Genomic DNA, 21,028 nt, shown 5'->3' with positions numbered 1-21,028 from the left:
ATGGTGAACGTGCGTCGGGATGGGGCAATGTCTTCTGAAACTGTCCAGGAAGACCAGGGAGCGATGTTGCCAGGCGCAGAATAACTTGGTGTAGGAGGCAGCAATCTTTCAAAGGTGATATACCTCTGTGTATGGATATGTATTGCCCAAATCAGGTGCCAGTTACGAAAGCTGGTGCTGAAGGAAGCTGCCTCCCAGAGACAAGGCTTACCTCTCATCAGTCTCTCTGGGGCGGGAGATCTTGGTCCCAGCTGGGTTCAGAGCTGAGTGGGGGCCAGGAGCTATTGCTGCTCCCAGATGCTCCTCCTAGGACGCTCAAGTTCCCAGCCCCTGGGTCTTCCATGTGCTACTGAAAATCTGCTCTCCACCGTTTTTCTGTCTACTCACTGCAGGTGGCCAAGCTGCAGAACTGAGCTGGAGAACGGGTAGCTGCTGGGACAGCTTCAGACTTTTCCTCCCCCTCTCCGTGATCCTACAAAGAGCTGAACAATTCTTCTGGGGCTGCAGACCCTCGGCTCCCAGAGACTTCAGGTAGGGCCAAGCACTTCAGATCTCACCCCGGTGAGCTGTGCTTGAAAGCCGCTCTTGCTGCAAAGTTGTCTGTCTGCCTTTCACGTGGTAATGAAACAAACAGGTAACTTCATCGTTAACCTCGGTGAAACAAACCTATTCATTCCGCAGGGACCAGGACAGGGGATTTTAGTTGCTAAATTGCTTTCTCACCCATTGAGATGGATTCCTCCAAGCCATCCTTGCAGCAAGCGGGTATGAATCTGGGACTGGCTTTGTCTCCTGCACAGACGAGCTAAGATTAAACGGCAGGCTTTCAATTAAAGGCACACTCACACCTTTTTATCTCTCTCTTCCTCTGCTAAATGGGCTTGAGAGCTCACTTGACCAACAGCCCTTCTGGACTTCTACTCTGTAGTTTTAAAAACCGAAACATTAAATGTTTAGAAAGAGAAGTTTATCTCCTAAGGTTAAACTGGCAGTGTGCTTTGCCATCATAGCTGCTGGGCTCCTTCACGCGCAGCGTCACTCTTCAGTGATATGTCTGTGTCAAAAGAAGACTCACACATGGAAATATTCATTAACATGTTTATTTGTTTATCTTCAAAGACAGCACATACATTCTATCTACTTGTAAGCATAAGTGTGTCAAATATAGAGATACTATGAAGTTACGCTGTCAAACAAGACACAGTTTTGAAAAAATAAAAATTAGTCCTCATTCTCTTCTTTTTAGTACCTGTCTTCAGAAATACCTGACTGAATCTCAGGACAAAGCCTTGATGTACACCACTTCCGAAGGCTGATGAGTTCTCACCTCGTGTAATAGCTGAATCTCACATAACTACTTCAGACTTTAACCCATTTCTAGCATTTTTACATGCATATTATTGTTTCTTCCAGTTATGTTCTATTTTTTCCTAGCAGGAAACTAAAGTGTGGCTTTAGTAATACCTATCATCAATCTTATTTATTCCATCTATTTCTAGGTAATTATATATAGTGTATTTCTTTGTCTATATTCGGATGGCCTATTTAGAGATGAATGGATTCCTTCCACAATGGCAATGACCTTTCTGTGACTCAAACATTAATTTTCTAAATGGCTTCACAGGTGAAATACCTTATATATCATCATAATTAACAAGATATACCCTATTAACAGTCAGAAAACATGCTTTTCATAATTATAAACAGAATCCTTTCTGAGGTACAACCTCCCCCTATGAATTGCTAGTCAATACCATCCACAGTGAAACCTACTAAAATCCTATTCAAAAAGCAGTCTTAATTGCCAGTCTCGCATACCTTCGGCACCCACAAGACGCAGGTTTTAGAGACATCAGTATTACACTTCAGAACTATTCAGGGTTTCATCCGCTATAATATGTCTGACAAGTCTTAGTTTTGAAACGGATACCTGGTGTTATATGCTAAATTGATTTACCTGCTTTCCTAACTTCATTAAAGTCAACTACGCCTATAATTTCTCAGAGCACAGAAAAACCTGTAACTGCAGTTCATACTCTCTCATGAGTCCTCCTTTCTGACTGAAAAGTCTTAAGGGTCAGGGTATTAGAGGCTTTCTGGAAAAACTTGGAGGAAGGATTGCAATGATAATGAGCCAGGCAGAGGGCAGAATAATTCTGTTCCATATGACGAGCTCCTTAAAGAAATGAGAGCATCTCTCATGTAAAGAGACAAAGGACAAAAGCTCCATTATAGCAATTTGAGCTCTGATCTCAGCAGATCTTATGAGCAGGATGATGTCCGACAAGGGATCACCACAGAAAAGTGGTGTTGGAGGAGGCATGGGTAACTCAGCAAGTGGCGATTTTTCTTCTAAAGAAATACCGAGTTGATAGTGCAGCCAAGTTCAGTGAGCACTGTGCTTTCAGCTGGATCACGCGAGGCGTTACACCGAGGCCTGCCCACGACCCACGGAGCTCTGACTGCTCCAACAGCCAAGAGGTGTATTCCAGGATCCCGTCCAAAGTATAACGTATGGAACAACATTCTGCCTAACCTCCTTCCCCTGTTAATTTGAAGGGCAAAGCGGAGCCTTCCTTTTCCTGCTGAAAAAGTCTGCGAGGAGCAGAACACCGCCTGCATTCTGCCAGACAGAGAGCTACCCATCAGACAAATCATTACTGGGATGGGAGGCAGGTACATTTAGCTCAATACACATGATTTTCTCCCAAAGCTTCCTGACTCTGAAGAACACAACTTGCATTTACATTACTACAGGATGATAAAAGTCCCCTTATTTTTATTAAAAGCTTTATGACTAAAAAGTATCGTTAAAAAGTATGGGAGAGCTAATGCTCTAGAGGATTAATTTGTGACCATCTTTTCACAAGCATACAAAAGTTATCGCTTGTTACTAAGTGCAGATTGTCAAAAAGTAGTGATGATCATGGATGCTATTTAATGTAACTGCATGATAGCTTCTGGAACACATACACAGAATGTTCAGCTGCTGCAGAAAGGTATGTGAGGTTCAAAACCCTTAAGAATTTAGAAACTTGCCCTGGAAAAATTGGTATTTTTCTTTTCTACAAAGTCTGCTTGGTTTATGTTATTTTAGATCTATTTTTTTACTATGAAGGATAAATTCAAATACACCATTTCTTTAAACCACACTCTGATAAAAGAAATTCCAAATATCTAAAAATAACAACTTCTTACAAGCAGTCATGCTATACTTATCAAGATTAGAAGAGTTTGCAGATTAATGTGATTTTCAGATATTATTTGCAAAATTGTGCTGGTTTTATAATGTAAAATATAAGGGGTAAACTGGATACTGTTATTGTTTATATTTAATTCACGTTCCTGTTTCTCTTCCTGGTTTTCATAAAATGTTCACCTCCTTTTTAACACTTAATAAAGAGATTTGTATGCTTATGTATGTGCATAATTGCACGTAGGAACATTCCTATGCAACTTTTCAGCCTTGTAAAAACATTCTAAATGAACATTGTTGTAATAAGTTTGGTGTTTAGACAATGAAGACCTCTAAGTAAAAGAATAAAATTACTGAGGTATTTGTATTTACATTGCGTGTACACAGCATCTTGATCAAAAATGGTCTAATAAGAGCTAGTTAATGATACATTTTTACTATACCTTAACAGGGAAAAATCCTATTGTCACATGTCAACCAGTTACTGAAATTGCAGTCCTGAAGAAAACCAGTGAATTGAGTTATTACTATGGCAAAAGCTATTGCTTGCTCAAAGACTGTCATAAAAACTGATTACAGGTCTAATGGACCTTGCTTCAAACTCTGAATCTGGAAACCTCCGTTTAAAGAAAAGAATGGTCGACTATTGGTATTCATAAAGCTTTGTTTATGTATTTTGAAAGAACAGGTTTTCTAATACATAAAATTAAGAAAGATTGCATCAGTTTTCCTAAATAAAATTCAAAGGCTCCAAATCTTGCTTTTACGTATATTTTGCAAAGTGATAAGCACCGTCTTCTGTCCTCTATCTCTTCTTCGGGCCAACACTGATGGTAGCTGGAAAATGCCCTCTTGAGGACTGTGAAGATCACAGGAGTCAGACTGTTGTGGGTAACGTGGGGAACCCACTGTCAAGAACTTAATCAGCTCAAAATGGGAGACAATTGTCCACACACACTCCAAAATCAGTGCTTCAGACTATTTATCGAAAAGAATCTAGGCAGAATTTTAGTTTACCTGATTGTGTGAATGAACAGAGCTTTTGCTAAAAGGGGGAATTTTGGGTTCAATTTTGAAAGTGTGACATACGGGTATTCTACCAAATACACTTTCATTGTTAAATATAGTTGTTTCAGCTGTGCCTGTAAGATTGATGTTGCTCTTGAGACAGTCAATGGCATTTCAAATGCTTTGATTGTACAGGCTTTCAGCAGTTTCATGAGTGCGCTCAACCAGATTTTAGACAAACTCAGTTGTGTTTTGGGTCCAACTTGTGTTATAGAGTAGATCAAAATTGCACCACAGTGTGCCACCCAGGCTGGATCTTTTCGATTCAAGTTACAGTTGAACCGCAACTGTTAAGCACAGAGGCTAAAAATCACTGATAGCCCTATAAATAAGGCATTGAGCTTGTAGTTTATTTTTTCTGAGAGGGACAATAATCTGGGATATAAAGAAAACTCTCTAGACACAGTTAGAACCTGATCTTACAAGGTATCAAGCATCTTGGATTCCCATTCAGTAGGCGCAGAGGATGTTTAGTATCTCAACAGGAGGATCTTGACACTTGGGAAGACAATAAGCATTAGGGGCACAAAGTGCAAACTTTCTATTCTATATTACTATTTTTCTTTTGTATTTATTTCAATGACACCAGCTATTTTTGATGAAAACGCGTAATACATATTGAAGCCACACTTCAGTCATAAAAGAACTTAGAGCTCGCAGATATTCATACTGCAACACTGTGCTCCCATTTAAATGACAAAATTCCTACCCAAATTCCTACTTTGTTGCATGACTCTTCAAGGATCTTCCTGTACTCATTATACATCTATCAGCTTCTCTGTAAGTAAGCAGGCATTCTCTATAATGAAAAAGAGGAAATAAAAATTAGCAAATGTTGTGAGTTTATATATACGCTTTGATATCTACATGTTCTATATTTGGGTTCAGCATCTGGTTAATAGATTTGTTTCTGTCTCAAAGGCTTATTTCTGTCAAGTAAAAGCAATTACACGATCAAAGGCAATTAAATCCTAAAACTGGGAAAACAAGTAAAAAATCTGAAGGAAGTGTGATTCGTTCATTTATGAGCAGGAAAGATATTGATATTTGAACAAAGCAGAACAGAGATGATGTGCAATTGCCTGTCAAAATCAGGTTAAATTTTGATACCAATGACATTTTGCAAAAATCAGCATATTGGTATAAAGACTATGGATTAAGAGCAAATACTGTACCAGGAAGGATCTAGAACTGGTGTCTTTGGAAGAGGCTCACAGGGGCTTTGAAGCACTTGTTTCTTTATCAAGTTCTGTTATTAAAAAAAAAAAAAAAAGGTGCCTTAGTCTTTAGACTTACAACATTCTTCATAGTAAAAAAGCCTAGAAGGTTTATTAGAAAAACACATAATAACAACAAAAAGTCACAGGAGAAGGCAATCTAAGACAACACAGAGGAGAGCCACTTAAGACATAATCGTAGAAATACAGAACTGACAGCGATTTCTGTTCTTATTTCTTGTACTCCTACGCAACAGTTCTCAAACAGGCCGGTTTTGCAGGATAGGTCCAGGTGGGACCAGCTGGGGAGTCTACAAGGAAGATGCATTTGGGAGAAGATGATGTCAAAGACAGCACTGAAAGATGGCAGGCAGCAAGAAGACTATCCAGGGGAAGACGTGAGCAGTGCAGAAAGCAAGAGCAGGGTGAGGAGGTTGGATAAGTAAGGATGCCACCTCTCAGTGAGGTCGCCCTAATGGGATGTGATCAAAGGAGCAGGTGCCTGGGAGGCAATGGCTTAACTCTGAGGCTTTTGGCAGCCGCAGACCTCTCTTGCTCCCGTGATCTGTGATGCTCAGCCTTGGTCTTTCATTGCTCCATTTTCACACCAAATTCCCACCTCCTAGCTGTACTTTCTGCTCTGTTCCCAGTGACTCTCCAGCATCATACCTCCATCTGCCTAGTTACAACCACACCATCCCTGGGGGATTCTTTCCTATTTTGGGAACTACTGATCTGGTTCGCCTCCTTAAATGAAGAAAGTGCGCATCCCTGACATCTCTGTCAAATCTATTCTCAAAGGCTTTGGATGAAGGCCGTTTCACAACATCCCTAATCTCTCTGTTCCAGTGCTTCATGATCTTACAGATCAGCTTCTTCCCTAATACTTAAGATAAATATTTATTGCAAATTAAGATGTTTTTTCTTGTTCTACCTTTGGTGGTGTTCTGGTTTCAGCTGGGATAGAGTTAATTTTCTTTCTAGTGGTTGCTGTGTTTTCAGATTTGGTAAGAAAGGAATGTCAATAATGCATATTGTTTTAGTTGCTAGGTGATGTTTATACTATTCAAGGACTTTTTTCAGCTTCCCACATAAGCGGAGAAGGAGCACAGACAGAACAATAGAATGGCCAATGGAATATTCTGTACCTTAGACACTATGCTCGGTATATAAATGGGGGTTGGCAGTAGTGTGGGAATCCGCGATCACTGCTCCAGATGAGCTGGGCAACCAATTCACCAGGTGATGAGATGGACTTGTATTGTATTACTTTATCTTGTATTTTTTTTTTTACTATTATTATTGTTGTTGTTATTTTCCTTCTTCTGATGTTGTTCTATGAAACAGTCTTTATCTCAACCCACAAGATTTTTTCCCTTTCCTTTCCTCTCCTTTTATTACTCTTCTCCCCACCCTTCTGAAGGGGAAAGGGGAGAACTGCGCAATTGGCTGCATGGTCCTAGCTGCCGGCTGGGGTTAAACCACCACAGGTAGACACAAAAAGCAAAGGAGACTATTTTCCTTCCTCTAATCTTCTCTGAGATAAAGCAAATGCAATCTCTAATATTTGAAAGGAGCTCATGTCTTCTGACCTCTGTATAATCCTTGGCTGGATCCTCCTCAATTTGTCACTACTTCTTTGCACTGTGATGCCCAAAACTGGACTCTGTGTCTTTCAGTCACTGTAATACCAATGGTGCTTATATGGTGTCCTAATTTAATTGATGTCCAAAATAAATACATTAATCCAGTTCTGGTGGAGATGAAAAATAATGTTCAAAGCAGTGTCTCTGCTAGTGAAATGTTTGGAACAGATGCAAACCACCGGACCATTCAAGACTCAATAAAATTTATGTTTTGTCGTATCATAGGCTTTTATTAAGTATAGTTACTAATTAGGACTTCATCCATAGTTGTGTGCAAGTAAGAATAGGGTAAGTAAATCTATGAAGAATATCTGAGAATTAGGCTAAGTTATCGTATGAAGTCTCATTTTGTACGAGGGCAACATGCACGTTAGTGCTTTGCTCTGTATGTAACAATATAGTTGTTTCAGGTAACATTTTCTGAAACTGGGGATAAAGTACATCAATGGAAATTCCTTTACTAGCAGACCATGTCTAAACAAAAAAATCTAATTAAACCTAATTGAATACAAGGGGCTCTGCCCACGGCTGCACAGTCTATAACTTCTCCGTTTGCCTTAGGAACTCAAACACCGTGAAGCAGCCAAGCGCCTCATGCAATTCAGAAGTGCTAACAAGGGGTCTGAACTATGTTGCTCCACGCCAGCTTTACACCCATGTAGCATTATTACTCCCTCCAGTGGAAGTTTATTGTTGAAAAAGTGATGCAAGACAGCTGGGGTGACTCAAGCCCAAAATGTGACTAGGTATGTATAGTAACATATGTATTTGCAAGCAAATAAACATAAAAGTGTGTCTCTGACAGCAATGTATCTTACAGACACTGACATATACGAAAAGTGGTGGGGATGTGTACGTGACAGATGGGGAATTATAGCTTAAATGGCTTTTCTCATGCACCTTTTGGCCTTTTGCCTTCACACACGGACACCAAGCTATTATTGTCTGATTAACAGTTCTATCCTCCCAGCAAATATGAAGCATATCAAGAATAACTGATGGAATACTGAGCCATAAATGTTTTCCTGGCATTTGTTTGGCCTGTGCTATTTGGGAACAATAAAAACATCTCATATTCATAATGATAATACATATACACCAATGCTTGATCACACCATCAAGCATTCTCCTTCTATGTTATTGTGTTGCACAAAATGCAGAGATAAACATTAATATGTATTAATAGTATGTAAATATAATTAATCATAATAGGATGTTCCTGACATATTATCACTGCTGTTGATAAAATATAATTAAAATTGTCTGGTCCAGTTTTCAGTGCAGCTAGAATTGACATCTCTGTTCTTGCTGTTTACATGTGTCTTTCTAAAGATCGTTACACTTGTAAAAATCTCGTTATTTCACTATGTTCCTGGGAGAAAGCTAAGCAGAGCTGCTAGTCCTCTACACAATATAATCAGTGAAAAGTCGTACAAAAGAATGAAAGTCACACCTACAAATACTGAAGCTAAAATGATCACTAATTCCAGAGAGAACATGAATTTTAGGCACCATTCTCTCCAAAGATTATAAAGAAAATGAAACAGGCAACACCTGTGTTCCTGAGCTTGCATGCCCATAAGACGAGAAAGCATTCAAATCCAAGTTTTGCATTGTTCAGAGACCGTTGGACTTTATTAAACAAGAGCTCTGCTGAAAAGCTCCATGAACCGATGAAGAATCATAAGAGGACTATTGGTTTGGGGAGCTGAAACTGCTTTGAAAAAATAAAAGAAAGGCAATATTTTCAGGAGACAACAAACGTAGGAATGAGAGTAGCATGCAGAAGGTGACCCTGAAACCATTTTTCACTGTCTCTTCCAATAAAAGAACGAAGTAGGATGTATTGAAAGTAGCAGGTGGTAGGCCTAGAGACAAAGGGAGGGGTTCTTTGTGCATTGACAACTCATCCTTGGAACTCCCAGCTGCAGGATGCTGAGGATGCCCTAATTTTCTGCAGGCTCAAGAAATGCCAAGGCAAACAAATAGAAGAAATGTCTGTACCCTCTCCTACTCTTCCACTACAGCTAACTTGCTCAAGTGGCATAAAATCCCATACTACAACACCTCAAACAAAAGACAGCAACAGTGCTCTTACGTTTTTACATGCATTTAGGTACATTTATGCAAACAAGACCATATTTGCAACTGCTGTCAATGTGAGTGAACTCGTACTATATTGTACATACAAAAGCAGCAATATAGAGCAATGCAGTGTTTTCGTTACCTCTCTTTTCCTTTAATACAATGAATTCCATGCATTCAGGCTCACTGTTAGCAAATACCGTACTTTTGTCACAAAAGGGAGAGAGAAAGCAAGACTATCTCACCGTATTCTTTATACCCTCCCCATGATTTGGCAGGATTGTATCAAGTTGGCGTAATGCAGCTGATGAGATATTACCCGTTATTGTAATTTAAAAATTGCATTTTTAAAGGTCATGCAGCTGTTTTCAGTTATATAATCTGCAGAATGATGTAACGGAGTAGGAATAAAGATAAAGCAGCAAATAATATGACTGCCAACAACAGGCACGTCCCACACTTGAAGATCTTCCTCCTTCTTTTCTCTCTTGATAAATGAAAATTGATGCAATGCTTTTTTAAAAGCAGATTGGGCCTACACGTTTAGCCATGTATCCTGACTAGGTCCACTTGGAATGGAGGCAGTTGTACTTGGAAGTTTTATGAATATAAAGATTAATGAATTTGTACAATTTGGGCATGCAAAGCATTTTTATCAGGCATATTCCATTTAGAATAAGCAGTAAACCATATATAAGGGTTGTGTCAAAGTTTACTGAATAGGGCCCTTGGTAGCTAATGTAACATTTCTCCAACAAATCAAAGGTATTGTTCTATGCTCACATGAATATACAGTAGCCATTACCTTAAATTTAAAACTCACTGTGAGCAGCAAACACACTGTGGGGATATGAAGGCCATATTGTATCAGTGGAGTCTGCAGAGATTTTCTTCATATGGCTTTGCCTGGTTGAAATATATGTTGCAGTTGAAAGCTAAAGGGATTATTTTTGAATAGTCATCACAAAGGTTGATTATATTCGTATATCATTTAGCTGGACCCTGCAGGCTATTATTCCATTAGCTGTGCTGGCCCTGCACTGTCAAAAAGTTGATCATATAATGTAAAAAGGTTACATGCTCTGTTAAGGTATGTGAAGTAACTTGAAACAGTAATCTTTTAAGAGCACTACAGCTTTGTACTTGAAGGTAGATTGCATTTAAAATAAATACCCGCAGAATGGAATAAATACAATAAATCTACCTCTGTTTCCTATTTTTCCTACTTTGAATAGGCAGTATATAATTTGAGTAAGTTAATTGTACCAGGTAAGATATTGGCTACGGAGTATTTTTTCAACCTGAAATCCAAAGAACTATACCTCAAAATAGCTGCGTCTTTATGTGAAATGCTTACTGAAATTATGTTTCTGGTGAAAAAGATTTGCTGATTATGTTTCCCTTGCACATACAAACACACACACATTTTCTTTCAGTGCTTAATAAAATGGATCTTCAGACGGTTCCATTATGTGGATGCCTTAATATTATTTTATGCTAAAACATGGACAGCGCATTAGATTGAAAGCATCTTACTGTTCCACAAGGCAGAGTAATCATGGACTATCCCTAGATAGCAAATGCTCCCATTGGGGAAACAATGCCAACAACACAGGCTAATGAATCACAGCGGTTATTAATCATGGGCATTTGTAAGAGCCACATATAATAGAGATGAACTCTCAAGATTAGAAAGGTTAGAAGGTGGGACCGAGAAAAGGACAGGAGATCATACGATGCATTTTAGAATAAGTTAACGGGCGAGTATTTGCGTCAGTGCAATTGTGTCCATGCTTCCTTCAGTCTTTCTAAGCAGGCAGAGAGAGAGAAACAATTTAGTCAGCTCGGTTCACTTAGCTTTCAGATCCTTGTAGAACAATTTGGCAAAAATAAATAAATAAATGCACACATACAAGACCCTTAGGGCTTATGGCCTAGTTAGAAATGAGACAGGGCTTCTTTTATTAGACAAAGTTGTTTAATTTAGGTTGTAAAAGAGAGAGTTGGTTCTCTTTTCAGTATACCATATATATTATTCAGGGCAATGAATGAGTCTTTATGAGTACAAATGGGAGCCTTTAATGAAGCAAGCATTTGAGCAGGTAGGTTTCTCTGAATAAAGGCTTCACAGATGGGTAAGTTTATGAATGAGAAGCAGAATTTATTTTATATGCTTTTAAAGAGCCTACTCAGACTATGGCACAATAAGGAAAGTGCAAGGTTTTTCTGGTTTGGATGAGAAAACCTAAGGAGAATACGAATTTTTCCCTGCCTAATAACTTCCGTTGTTTGCTTATTCATATTCAACAGTCCTCAGACAAGTTAATCTTCCTCTCTCACATAGTTTGGGCATGTGCCAGACATTTGCACAACAATGGAAATCTCTCTTGATCTTACAGTTTTCAGTTCTGTTCACTGTGAAAATTATACACTAGTCTGTGACAATGTAGTACAGCAGCACCTTCTGCAAAAACCATTTGTTGAGTATCAATTTTAAATAACGGCTCTGTCGGGTCAGATTGGTGACTGTAGGTAGAAAAAAGGGATTTTCTCAAGGCCAAAATATGACACCGTGTCTTTTGTGTATCTGGAAGTTGAGAGATACATCTCAAATACACAAAAAAATCAGCTTTGAAAAACAGTCATCAAGAAGATCACTTCAAACATGAAGAAACCTAAACAAAAGAGCAGCCAGTTTTTAGTTTATAGTTTTACCTTTACCGTCAACTAATTTTACATGAAATCCAAGCTATTAGTTTAAAGTTTCGATACAGCATCTCATCTCTGGCTCTACTCCAATCCAAGGTAGGGAGAAATTAAGGAAACAACATTTCAGACTCAGGATCTTGAAACTTTCTCAGTCAAAGGCAAAGTTGTCCAGCAACACGAAGCAGGCTGAGCATCTGCTCAGCTGGTTAATCAAGGTTTCCACAGTGCAAAGAATTCCCAGAAGTCCCAGAGAAGGATTTCTTTTCCTTCACCCCCCACCCAGATGCAGAATAAAGATCACAACTGGAACCTACTTGCTCTCTCCTAAGGACAGGACAAGCCCCAGCGGAACCTCCCGAGAAAGCAAAGTTCTTACTGCTCGCTCTTGTGGTAGAAGCCAAACTCACCCTTGGCTGCCCTGAGGAGCTGGTGAGGAGAGAACATAGAAGCAGTGTAAAAACACTTCCACTACCTCTATCTCTGCTGAGAACCATGAGCCACCACTAAAGATTGAGCCCAAAAGCTACTTAGAAATCCTTATAAAAGAAAATCCTTATATTGCTCACAGAACTGGTATTTTACAGTCCTGGAGAACTTTTGACAGCATTTTTAAAGATATTACTACAGGCTTTTGCAAAAATATCTATATCTTAATGATATATGCACAGAAATTTTTAACACACACCTTTAGAGTTATGTATGAAATCCAATCTCATTGCAAAGGGCAAAGAAGCAGTAAGTGGACTGATGTTTCAGACAGCATAATGATCACAACAGAAGCCGCACATTTGTTCCCATTTTGTGTGCAGAATTATCATCACCATATTAATTTTAAAGCAAAGCAAGATATATCAGGTGCTCAGTGAATAATTACAGTACAGTAGATGTGAAAACACAGATTTCAGGCACAGCAATGATTCTAAGGCCAATTCATACTCAAATTAGTACACTGAAAAATTCTTGCTCTCTTCCCCAAAATCACTACAGTCTTTGTCCTGTAAAAATTTTTAATACTCTGCTTGAGAGCCTACTTTATGCACTTACTATGCAACCTTGTTGCATGGCTACACATAAAACCTCACACCTTATCCTTTACTCATATAGACATACTGCGTTAAGTCTGTTAAGCACTTGTTATAAAGGCCCCGTTAAAAACTGCAAGACAGGATAGCAGGACAGTTCCTAACTGCATTTTGCAAACACCATCTTCTACCTATTGAACAAAATACGTCACTGAACAGAGGAGCTCAGTATTTAAATCACTGATAGTGTGTGATATTTATTTCTGAATATGCAGCTTGATGTGTCTTCAAAGGATCTGGCTGTCAGAGAGTGTTTAGCACCCCTTTCTCTGAAATTCAGGCCCCTCAAAAGGGTCCCAAAGGGAGGGAAAGCTGGAAAGCTCAGATTACTTAAACACTGCCTCTTGCTTAATTATATGCCATTAGCATACAGAGTTTCAAATACAGTATCTGACTGCTCTGATTAGAAGTATCTCTGATTTTAGTTCTTTTTGCTTTTATCTCTGTATTTTGATATGAGTGCTCTATGTAATTTTGTTGAGTTTCTTGTTCTGCAGATCTCATTCTTCATGTTCTGGTTTGGCTCTGCTGTTTGCTGGCCTCTAAAGGCTTACCTACTCTCCTATAATTATATCTAAGAGTACTTCTTCATGGTCGAGACTTCTTTATTTCAGCATCTCCAGTGACTACTCTGCCTGGTGGCTCACAAACTGTTTATCATCTGAGGCCTCTATAAAGTAGGGTTTTTTGCCTGGGAAACTGCCTTCCAAGAGCTTAACCAAAGGTATCTTCTGGGTACAGAAACTGAAGCCAGTGAAGCAGAGAAAATCCAGCAATGCATCTGCTACAAAAAACAGGATGCCAGGGAGATTTTTTTTTTTTCTCCTTATCTGACTTTAGTTTTACATCTTCTAATGCATCTTAGGCATGAGTGCACCCTCTTTGGCTAAGGAGATGTAGGGGAAGCATCTGGAAGATTATGTTCTTTAAAAAGAAGATACAGAATCCCTTATGGAAGTATCAGTTTCCTTGTGACTGAGGTTTTCTGGGGAGAATATCATTCTCTGTAGCAGTTAAAGTCCTCCTCTAAGATCGATGCAAAGTGCTCCAACTTCTCTCTTAAAAACCAAACCAAACCAAACCAACAAAACAGCTGCTGAAAATTAAGGTCCAGGTTTATGCAGGGTCCTTGCATTCACAGGTGGTGACATGGATATAATGCTATGTGAGATACCTCTCCCATTGACGCTTTGGAGAAACTTCTTCGTCTTAACTTTCCTAGCTGATTTTACCAAGAGTGGAATCAGACCTACTTCTCTTCACCAGGCATTGGGAACAACACTTTTCTTGGTCAATGCAACACTGAGTGTTGGGTTTCTCCCTCTTAGTTTTTGGATTTATGGACACGTTCTTTCAGACGACATGGGACAACTTGAAAGGGCCACTACTTCTATTCTTCCATCTTTACAGATAAGTAGAGAACTCCAGCTTTCAGGCCAGTCATCCGCTTCTTTTGATGAGAAATAGACTCACATGAAAAAAAGATTACACTGAAAAATGGAAATGGATTTTCTGTTTTATTAGCAGTCAGCATAAGACTTGTGAGCTACTGTAGAAAGTTACAGAACTACAGAGATTTTTAAGAACATACTAGTAGAAGCTAGAATTTAAAAATAAATGCTCTGGCTAGTCTGGGCCCAATCCTCAAGCTGCAACCAATGCAGCTTCACTGAAGTCAGCACGGTTATGTCAGCTTTGCCAAATTGCTTCAAAACAGGTCTTTTTAGAAAGAAATTGATTTAAGTGATTTTAAATTCACTTTGAATTATGCCACACCAATAACATTGTTTTGCTCTAGGAACAGCAGAGCTTAGAAACACACACTAGGCAAACAAACGTCTTCATAAAGTAAAAGATGTTACCCTGCCACTCCACTCCTCGACTGCAGTGACAAGGCTGAGATGAGAACCACCACCAGATACTCTCAGTGTAGCAGGGACTTAATGAGGCTGAAGGGAGGCATGGAATTCTAGGCCTGAGGGAAGGAGACCAGCGACAGGTGATCTGGTTTCTTTTGAACCTTTCCCCCGACCACAACGTAAGGGGAGAAAAGGGAACAAGGTTATTTCTGTGTTGCTGCCATAGGTTAGACTGTTAAGGGAAGGTTTGACTCTCGGTCCTGTCCCTCACAGAGGCGTCAGTGGAATGGAGGCAGGTACCATTTCAGTTACAGCTGCTGCCAGTTTGAAATGCCTTCCTAAGACGTGGTAAGTCATGTGGAGTCACCAGCTGAGAAACAAGGAAAGATTTTTTCCCCAGGGGACAAGTTTGAGAGGGATTCTGGCAGATATATTTTTTTTTTTTTCTTTTAAACTGTTCTCACAGTCCAGGAATCCTGTCTTGAAAATAACATAGGTTTGAAAACATCAGTTTCCCCAAATTCACAAAGTCAATGTGAAACTTCAGATGATTTCAGCTATCTGAATCTGCTACAGACCCGGGGACCCCTTGACTGTGCCATCATCCCCTAGATGGGAGGAAGTGAGAATCTCTTAGGAAGCTGGATAAATTCCAAGCATTAGGTAGAAGACTCTGTGTAACAGTAATTTGATAATTTAACACCAGACTGTACTCAGAAGAATGTTTAGTGCTTTGACAGGAAAGGAGGTCTTCCTGATAAAAACAATAAATGTGCGACTTTCCCCTTAAAATCCGTGCTCAAATCTGTACGTTCTGATCAAATCATGTTCTAAGCTCATCACAAAGCTCACAAGGTATAATAGACAAAATTTCCTGATATAAATCAGAATAAGACACCCCTGCTTGAAGGTCTAAGAGTCTTCAAGCAAAGCCTCTTCCAACAGAAGAAATATTTCACAGGCACAAATCTTGAAGTTTATTCTTCTTCCAACGGGAGAGCCCTAGTCTGATCCTGGTGTGCAAATTCATTTATCAGGCATAAAATAGAAACTGTACTTTGGCTTCTTCTGGGTTCTGTTTAGATTGTACCTATTACATTACAAACCAACTAAGCAGAATATTTGTGATATGTAAGAATAAAAAAGCCGACCTTTCGCAGAGGCTTTATTTGAGCTGAGCATTCGTTTGTGGTGAACATGACAGACTGTGCTAGAGCAGTGCCAGGCCAGTGCACTCAGTAATGGGAACAACCGCATCCTTTACGCGCGTCTTCAGCGATCACATAAACTCAGCGTGCACAACGGGAGCATGGCGGGCCACATGCAAGCCTGTCAGGCAGATGGCAGCGGGCTAACAGTCTTGGAAAGGTTTACTTGCCTGACTGCAAATCTCTCTGGCGAACTGCTTGCTGTGGCTCTATTTAATTCTTAATCTTTGCTTCTCTGTTTAATTCCTAGCTGCTTTAGAGACCTGTTGTAACACAGCAGTTAAAAAAATATTCACATGTACTGTGGGGCCTCCCCAAAGAGCACTAACTTGACACGTAGGCCATGACAGCTGGGCTTGGACTACTAAGAAATCTAATCCAGGGTTTCCATCATCTCAGTTGTTGCCTTTCTTTCATTAGAGTTTGACTCAGCCCCTAATGGATTCAGCTTTATAAAATCAGAAAAAGAGGAAAAGAAAGCAATTTATTCATGTTTCACTAGAGCTCACAGAAGACACGAAATTTCTCTAAAAATGCAAATTATTTTGTGCCACACAAGTGAGACTGGGCAGCTAAAGCTCTTAGAGGAAGGCTCTTTCCCAGGGCTAATGTTTTTATACCCAGTGATTGAATAAATCGATCCCTTTATTATCACATCTCTCTTACTCTCCTTTTTCTTCAGAAGAATGTAACCAAAGGTACCAAAGCACCCTTTTTAACTCTAAGAAAATTGATTATGCGTGTTAATTTTGTTTTTAATCCCAGACATATCAAAATAAACACCACAGACATGTGTAGCAGAAATCAATATCTCTTAAGCATCAAGTTGGTAAAAACAAGGATTTAGTAAGAATCCAAGATGTAAAAGACTAATGTACAAACTAAGCCCTTATTTATGTAATGTGCCTTTATACAAGCTCAATATAAACCTGAAAGAAACTATTTCAGAAGAGCAGAAATGGTTTACTTGCACTGCATCAAAAATGACCCCATAAGACCTCCTTTACTGAGATAGCCCAGATATTTAATGTGAACATATGTTTTTAAAGGATTTCTTGTCTCATGTCCAGTCATTCTTGTTAATTCATGGGACAGCATACTGCAGATGTGCTCTTTTTTACGTTACATAAAGCAAAAATTACATTTAACAAGTGTAAGGTTGGTCATAAAAAATAAATAAAAATAGACTCTTAAAAGCTGGGAAATCACAAAGTGAAGCTATCAGTCATTCTTATTGAGAAGGGTGAGGACAATGTGAAATAAAACTTGCACGTCTATGAACAGACGTTCCTAAAATGCCAGCACTCGGCTGTTATTTCACATTCTCTATAGGTTGCTTTTATCGGCCCAATATTTCTTCCTTTAGGGTAAGCTGCAATGCACATTTTCACTAGATGCCCTTCCTAGTCACTGACTTCAATTTTAATAGTAATTAAACTAAATATTTGCACTTATTTGCGCGTTTTTGTACTTGAAGGATAGAAAACAAAGTCAGTGTTAGTTTTTGTCTGTTCTACTTCTGGCTAAGAACTTTAAATACAGGTTTATTTTAACAGTAGTATTCTTCATTAATGGCATTGTTTAATATGCAAATAAAATAACTTTCACAATGATTAGTTTTCTAATACTAATCCAAATCTAAATACCAATTTGTGCACCTTATCGATATGTACACTAATCATAATTATTGGTATTTAATTCTGTATGATTTTACTGCTTCCTGAGTGCAGATGAGATAAGCAATACCTCTTCAAAAAAGGAATAGTCTTGCCTGCTTTTTACTAACACTAAAGATGTTCATCCTGCATACATCATTTGTAGCCAAGTACTATTCTCCTCAAAACCTCTCATAAATTGGCATTAAATGGCATATTCAAAGACTTACTACAAGGAATTTCTAATTAGAAGTTGCTCTTAGAGATTTGATCCAGTATAAATTCAAGCCAAGACATGGAATCAAAATGGCTTGTGAGGCAGCGAGGTCCTTTTATCAACACACAGGAGACAGACAGAAAAGTTGTTCCTTTGGACCACTCATCACCATTTGCCACTACCAAAAATTGCTGTCTCACCTCAACAGGATGGATGGAGTCCACACCACAGTAAGTCCACAATAAGTCAACAGAGAGACTTTAGCACAGTTTGAATCTTTCCCAAAAGTGGGCACTTCTGGAGTAACCCAATCCCAGCACGAGCCCTCTTACTTGGAAAGTTCCCCAGGCTTAAGTCTAAGTTTAGTTCTTTGTAACACCTGGGTACAGCCATGAAAGCGAAAGAGCAGATTAGACAGTACCAGATGCCTGCAGCACGCGAGTAACTTGCACAGACCAAGAGACTTTGATTTGAAGCACAACTGAATGTCTCTTTTTGATGTGTTATTTATGTTATTGATAATGTTACCTGATTCAGACCAGAACAACTACATCCGTGGAGGCGCATCTGCGCATTAGCTAAATCCTTTCTGAATTTTGGTCACTCCTTCCTACTATTCATTATTCCAGACAGCTAAGTGAAATTCAGGAAGGGGAATCATTCTGTGGTCTTCTAGAACATTGTTAGTTTAGAGATCGCTAAATAAATTCACCTATATTAAAAGTATAGACTTCTCAAGTACACATCTTTTTGATATATTTACATTCACATTATTGTTTGTTATGGCAAAAAAGCTTCACAATTAATAATTATATGAAAAGGCAAGTTTAATATGAAATTGGTTTTCCTATTTTATAGGAAAAACATGTCACAGGGAGCAATATTTACAACCCAGTTCCCTGGGAGCTTTAAGTAATGCTGTAACAAAACAAAGTGTTTTATTATAACTTATTCTGAAGTTTAATTACACGCACATACACACAAAGGATTTACAAATAAATAAAGACTACAGCTACTGGCATTTTAAAAGTAGTTTTAGCAGAGAAGCTTGAATAATGAAATGTGAGAGATTTATTTTGAAGAGTTCTAAATCTGTTTATGGACAACTATATGCTAAGGAAATACCTATTCACTGAAAGCAAGGGTAAACAAGCAACTTAGCATGAGCTGTATCACTGCGCCAAATTAGTGGTTCTGGACTGAACCCCGACTTCGTAAAACTTCACAAGTCTCTTCATTAACCACTGGGGGGATTGGTACTAAGTAATTTTAATAATTTGATCATTAATGGCAACTGAAATCCAGTGATTCTAATTAAACATTTTTTATACAGCTAGATATTTTCTGTAGAATGTTAGGTCAAGATTTTTAGCTCGCACTCAAGTCACCAAGGGAATTCAAAATCTTAAAACTATATTTGTATTCCATCTCTCCCCTGCTACACTAAGATTATGGTTGAACCTCACTTCTAAAGATGTTATATATAAAACAAAACCAAAACAATGGAAAAACAGGAGAAAACAAATTAAAAACACACTGACTAGATCCTCAGTAGTCTTAAAATAGACCATAAAAACCCTTGAATATCTTGAACAGATGGGACCTATGAAGGGAATTATAAACAACTCTTCCAAAACTGAATCCCTGAATCAGGCATCAAGGAGTGCCTGAGAATCTCGATTTTTCAGTTTTTCAGTTTACAAGCTTGAATCAATACCCTCTGAATTTTTAGGATCATAGTCCCACCATACCATTCACATAATATAATCTTGTTCATTGAAGTATTAAGTCCTACCTTAAGAGAAGTCCCTAATGCCTTATTTTTAGGGTTTCTTCAAAACTTCACTACTTTTAGCTCCTGACCTAAACCTACCAATAAGCAAGTTAATAAAAAAATACTCTGTTCTTGTGTCAACATTATCCTTTAATTTAAAAGGTATTCTAACTTGGTCTTTATTCATCTCAACTCTGCTGACTATGGTGGGATTTGGAACATGCGCTAAGTATTTAATTGTATGCAGAACTTATACCAGCAAGCTGAAAAAGATATCTGTCTGGATTTTTTCTTTTTAGTATTGCATTATGATGTTACTTAACTAACTTGAAAGCAAAGAGGCCTTACATTTGCAGACAAGGCCTTAATACAAAAAGGTTATATAATATCAATCTCAGGTTACATTTTTACCTACATGCTTTTATGCATTGTTCTTTTAAATGTAGGTCTTGACTATGTCAAGAAAGTAAATAGAAAAACCCAGCAAGCTTAGGACACCGTAAAGTAGAAAGATAAAAAGTTAAGCTGCTGAAAAAAGACATGATTTTTTGGGCATTTTTTGTTCTTTGGATTTTTTCCGAACATTTAAACAAATCATGGCATCTTAATTCAAGCATACATCATGCACTTGTGAGAAAATGTAATTAGGCAAAAATGTAATATGGCAGCTTTAAGGTAATTTTCAAAAGCTCACGCAACATACCACAGAGCACATGCCACATCTTCTGAAATTTTCAAGTTAGCAAGCCTAGAACCTTTCAGGATTCCTTTAAAAACAGATCACGAGGACAAAAAACCAAACCAAACCAAAACAACCCCCCAAAAAAGGAAAAGAGTAAAGGATCACTAACTGAATTTTTCATTTCTTTCAAATCCCTGCCCTCCTCTTGTTGGGTGACCAGGCAAAACTCTTGGAAGATACAAATCTTTCCTTCTTTGTGTGCTGATGCTTTCTATTGTTTCACTACATTTATATATTCCTAATTCCTTCTCTCTCTTCTCTCCCAAAGACTTCTAGGATAGGTTCACTGAACTATTCCCTCCATTTGTTTCTGCAAAGAGGTTCAAATTTTTCCTCCATTGACTGATGAATAACTAATGCAGTGGTATTTGCCTAGGTTGGCAGACAACTGAAAGCAACATCCCTGGAGGAGTAAGCTGTTTCTTCCACTCCCAATTCGGTTAGGATATTATCTATAAATCCAAATAACGACACTTTGCTATCAAGCCAAACTTCATCTCTGATTATCTAACTAGTGCTGTGAGAAAAGAACTAGGAGTGAAGACTGAATTCCCTGCGAGAAAAGAAATG

The 21,028-nt window shown here is 38.5% G+C and overlaps 1 protein-coding gene across 1 annotated transcript in view; it reads right to left on the bottom strand.

Annotated features, from left to right (window-relative positions):
• Positions 1-1,141: 1,141 nt before the first annotated feature.
• Positions 1,142-21,028, bottom strand: part of TTC29 (tetratricopeptide repeat domain 29) — a 135,974-nt gene continuing 116,087 nt past the window's right edge. The window contains exons 11-12 of the mRNA XM_063337074.1: positions 5,440-5,513; positions 1,142-5,063 (exon numbers count right to left, since the gene is read on the bottom strand). Coding sequence (XP_063193144.1) covers positions 5,476-5,513 — 38 coding nt within the window. The 3' untranslated portion in view covers positions 1,142-5,063; positions 5,440-5,475. The remainder of the gene's footprint in view (positions 5,064-5,439; positions 5,514-21,028) is intronic.

The sequence above is a fragment of the Chroicocephalus ridibundus genome, chromosome 5 (genome assembly GCF_963924245.1).
Source record: "Chroicocephalus ridibundus chromosome 5, bChrRid1.1, whole genome shotgun sequence".
NCBI classification, from domain to species: Eukaryota; Metazoa; Chordata; class Aves; order Charadriiformes; family Laridae; genus Chroicocephalus; species Chroicocephalus ridibundus.
This window is presented reverse-complemented; position numbering and strand designations above follow the sequence as displayed.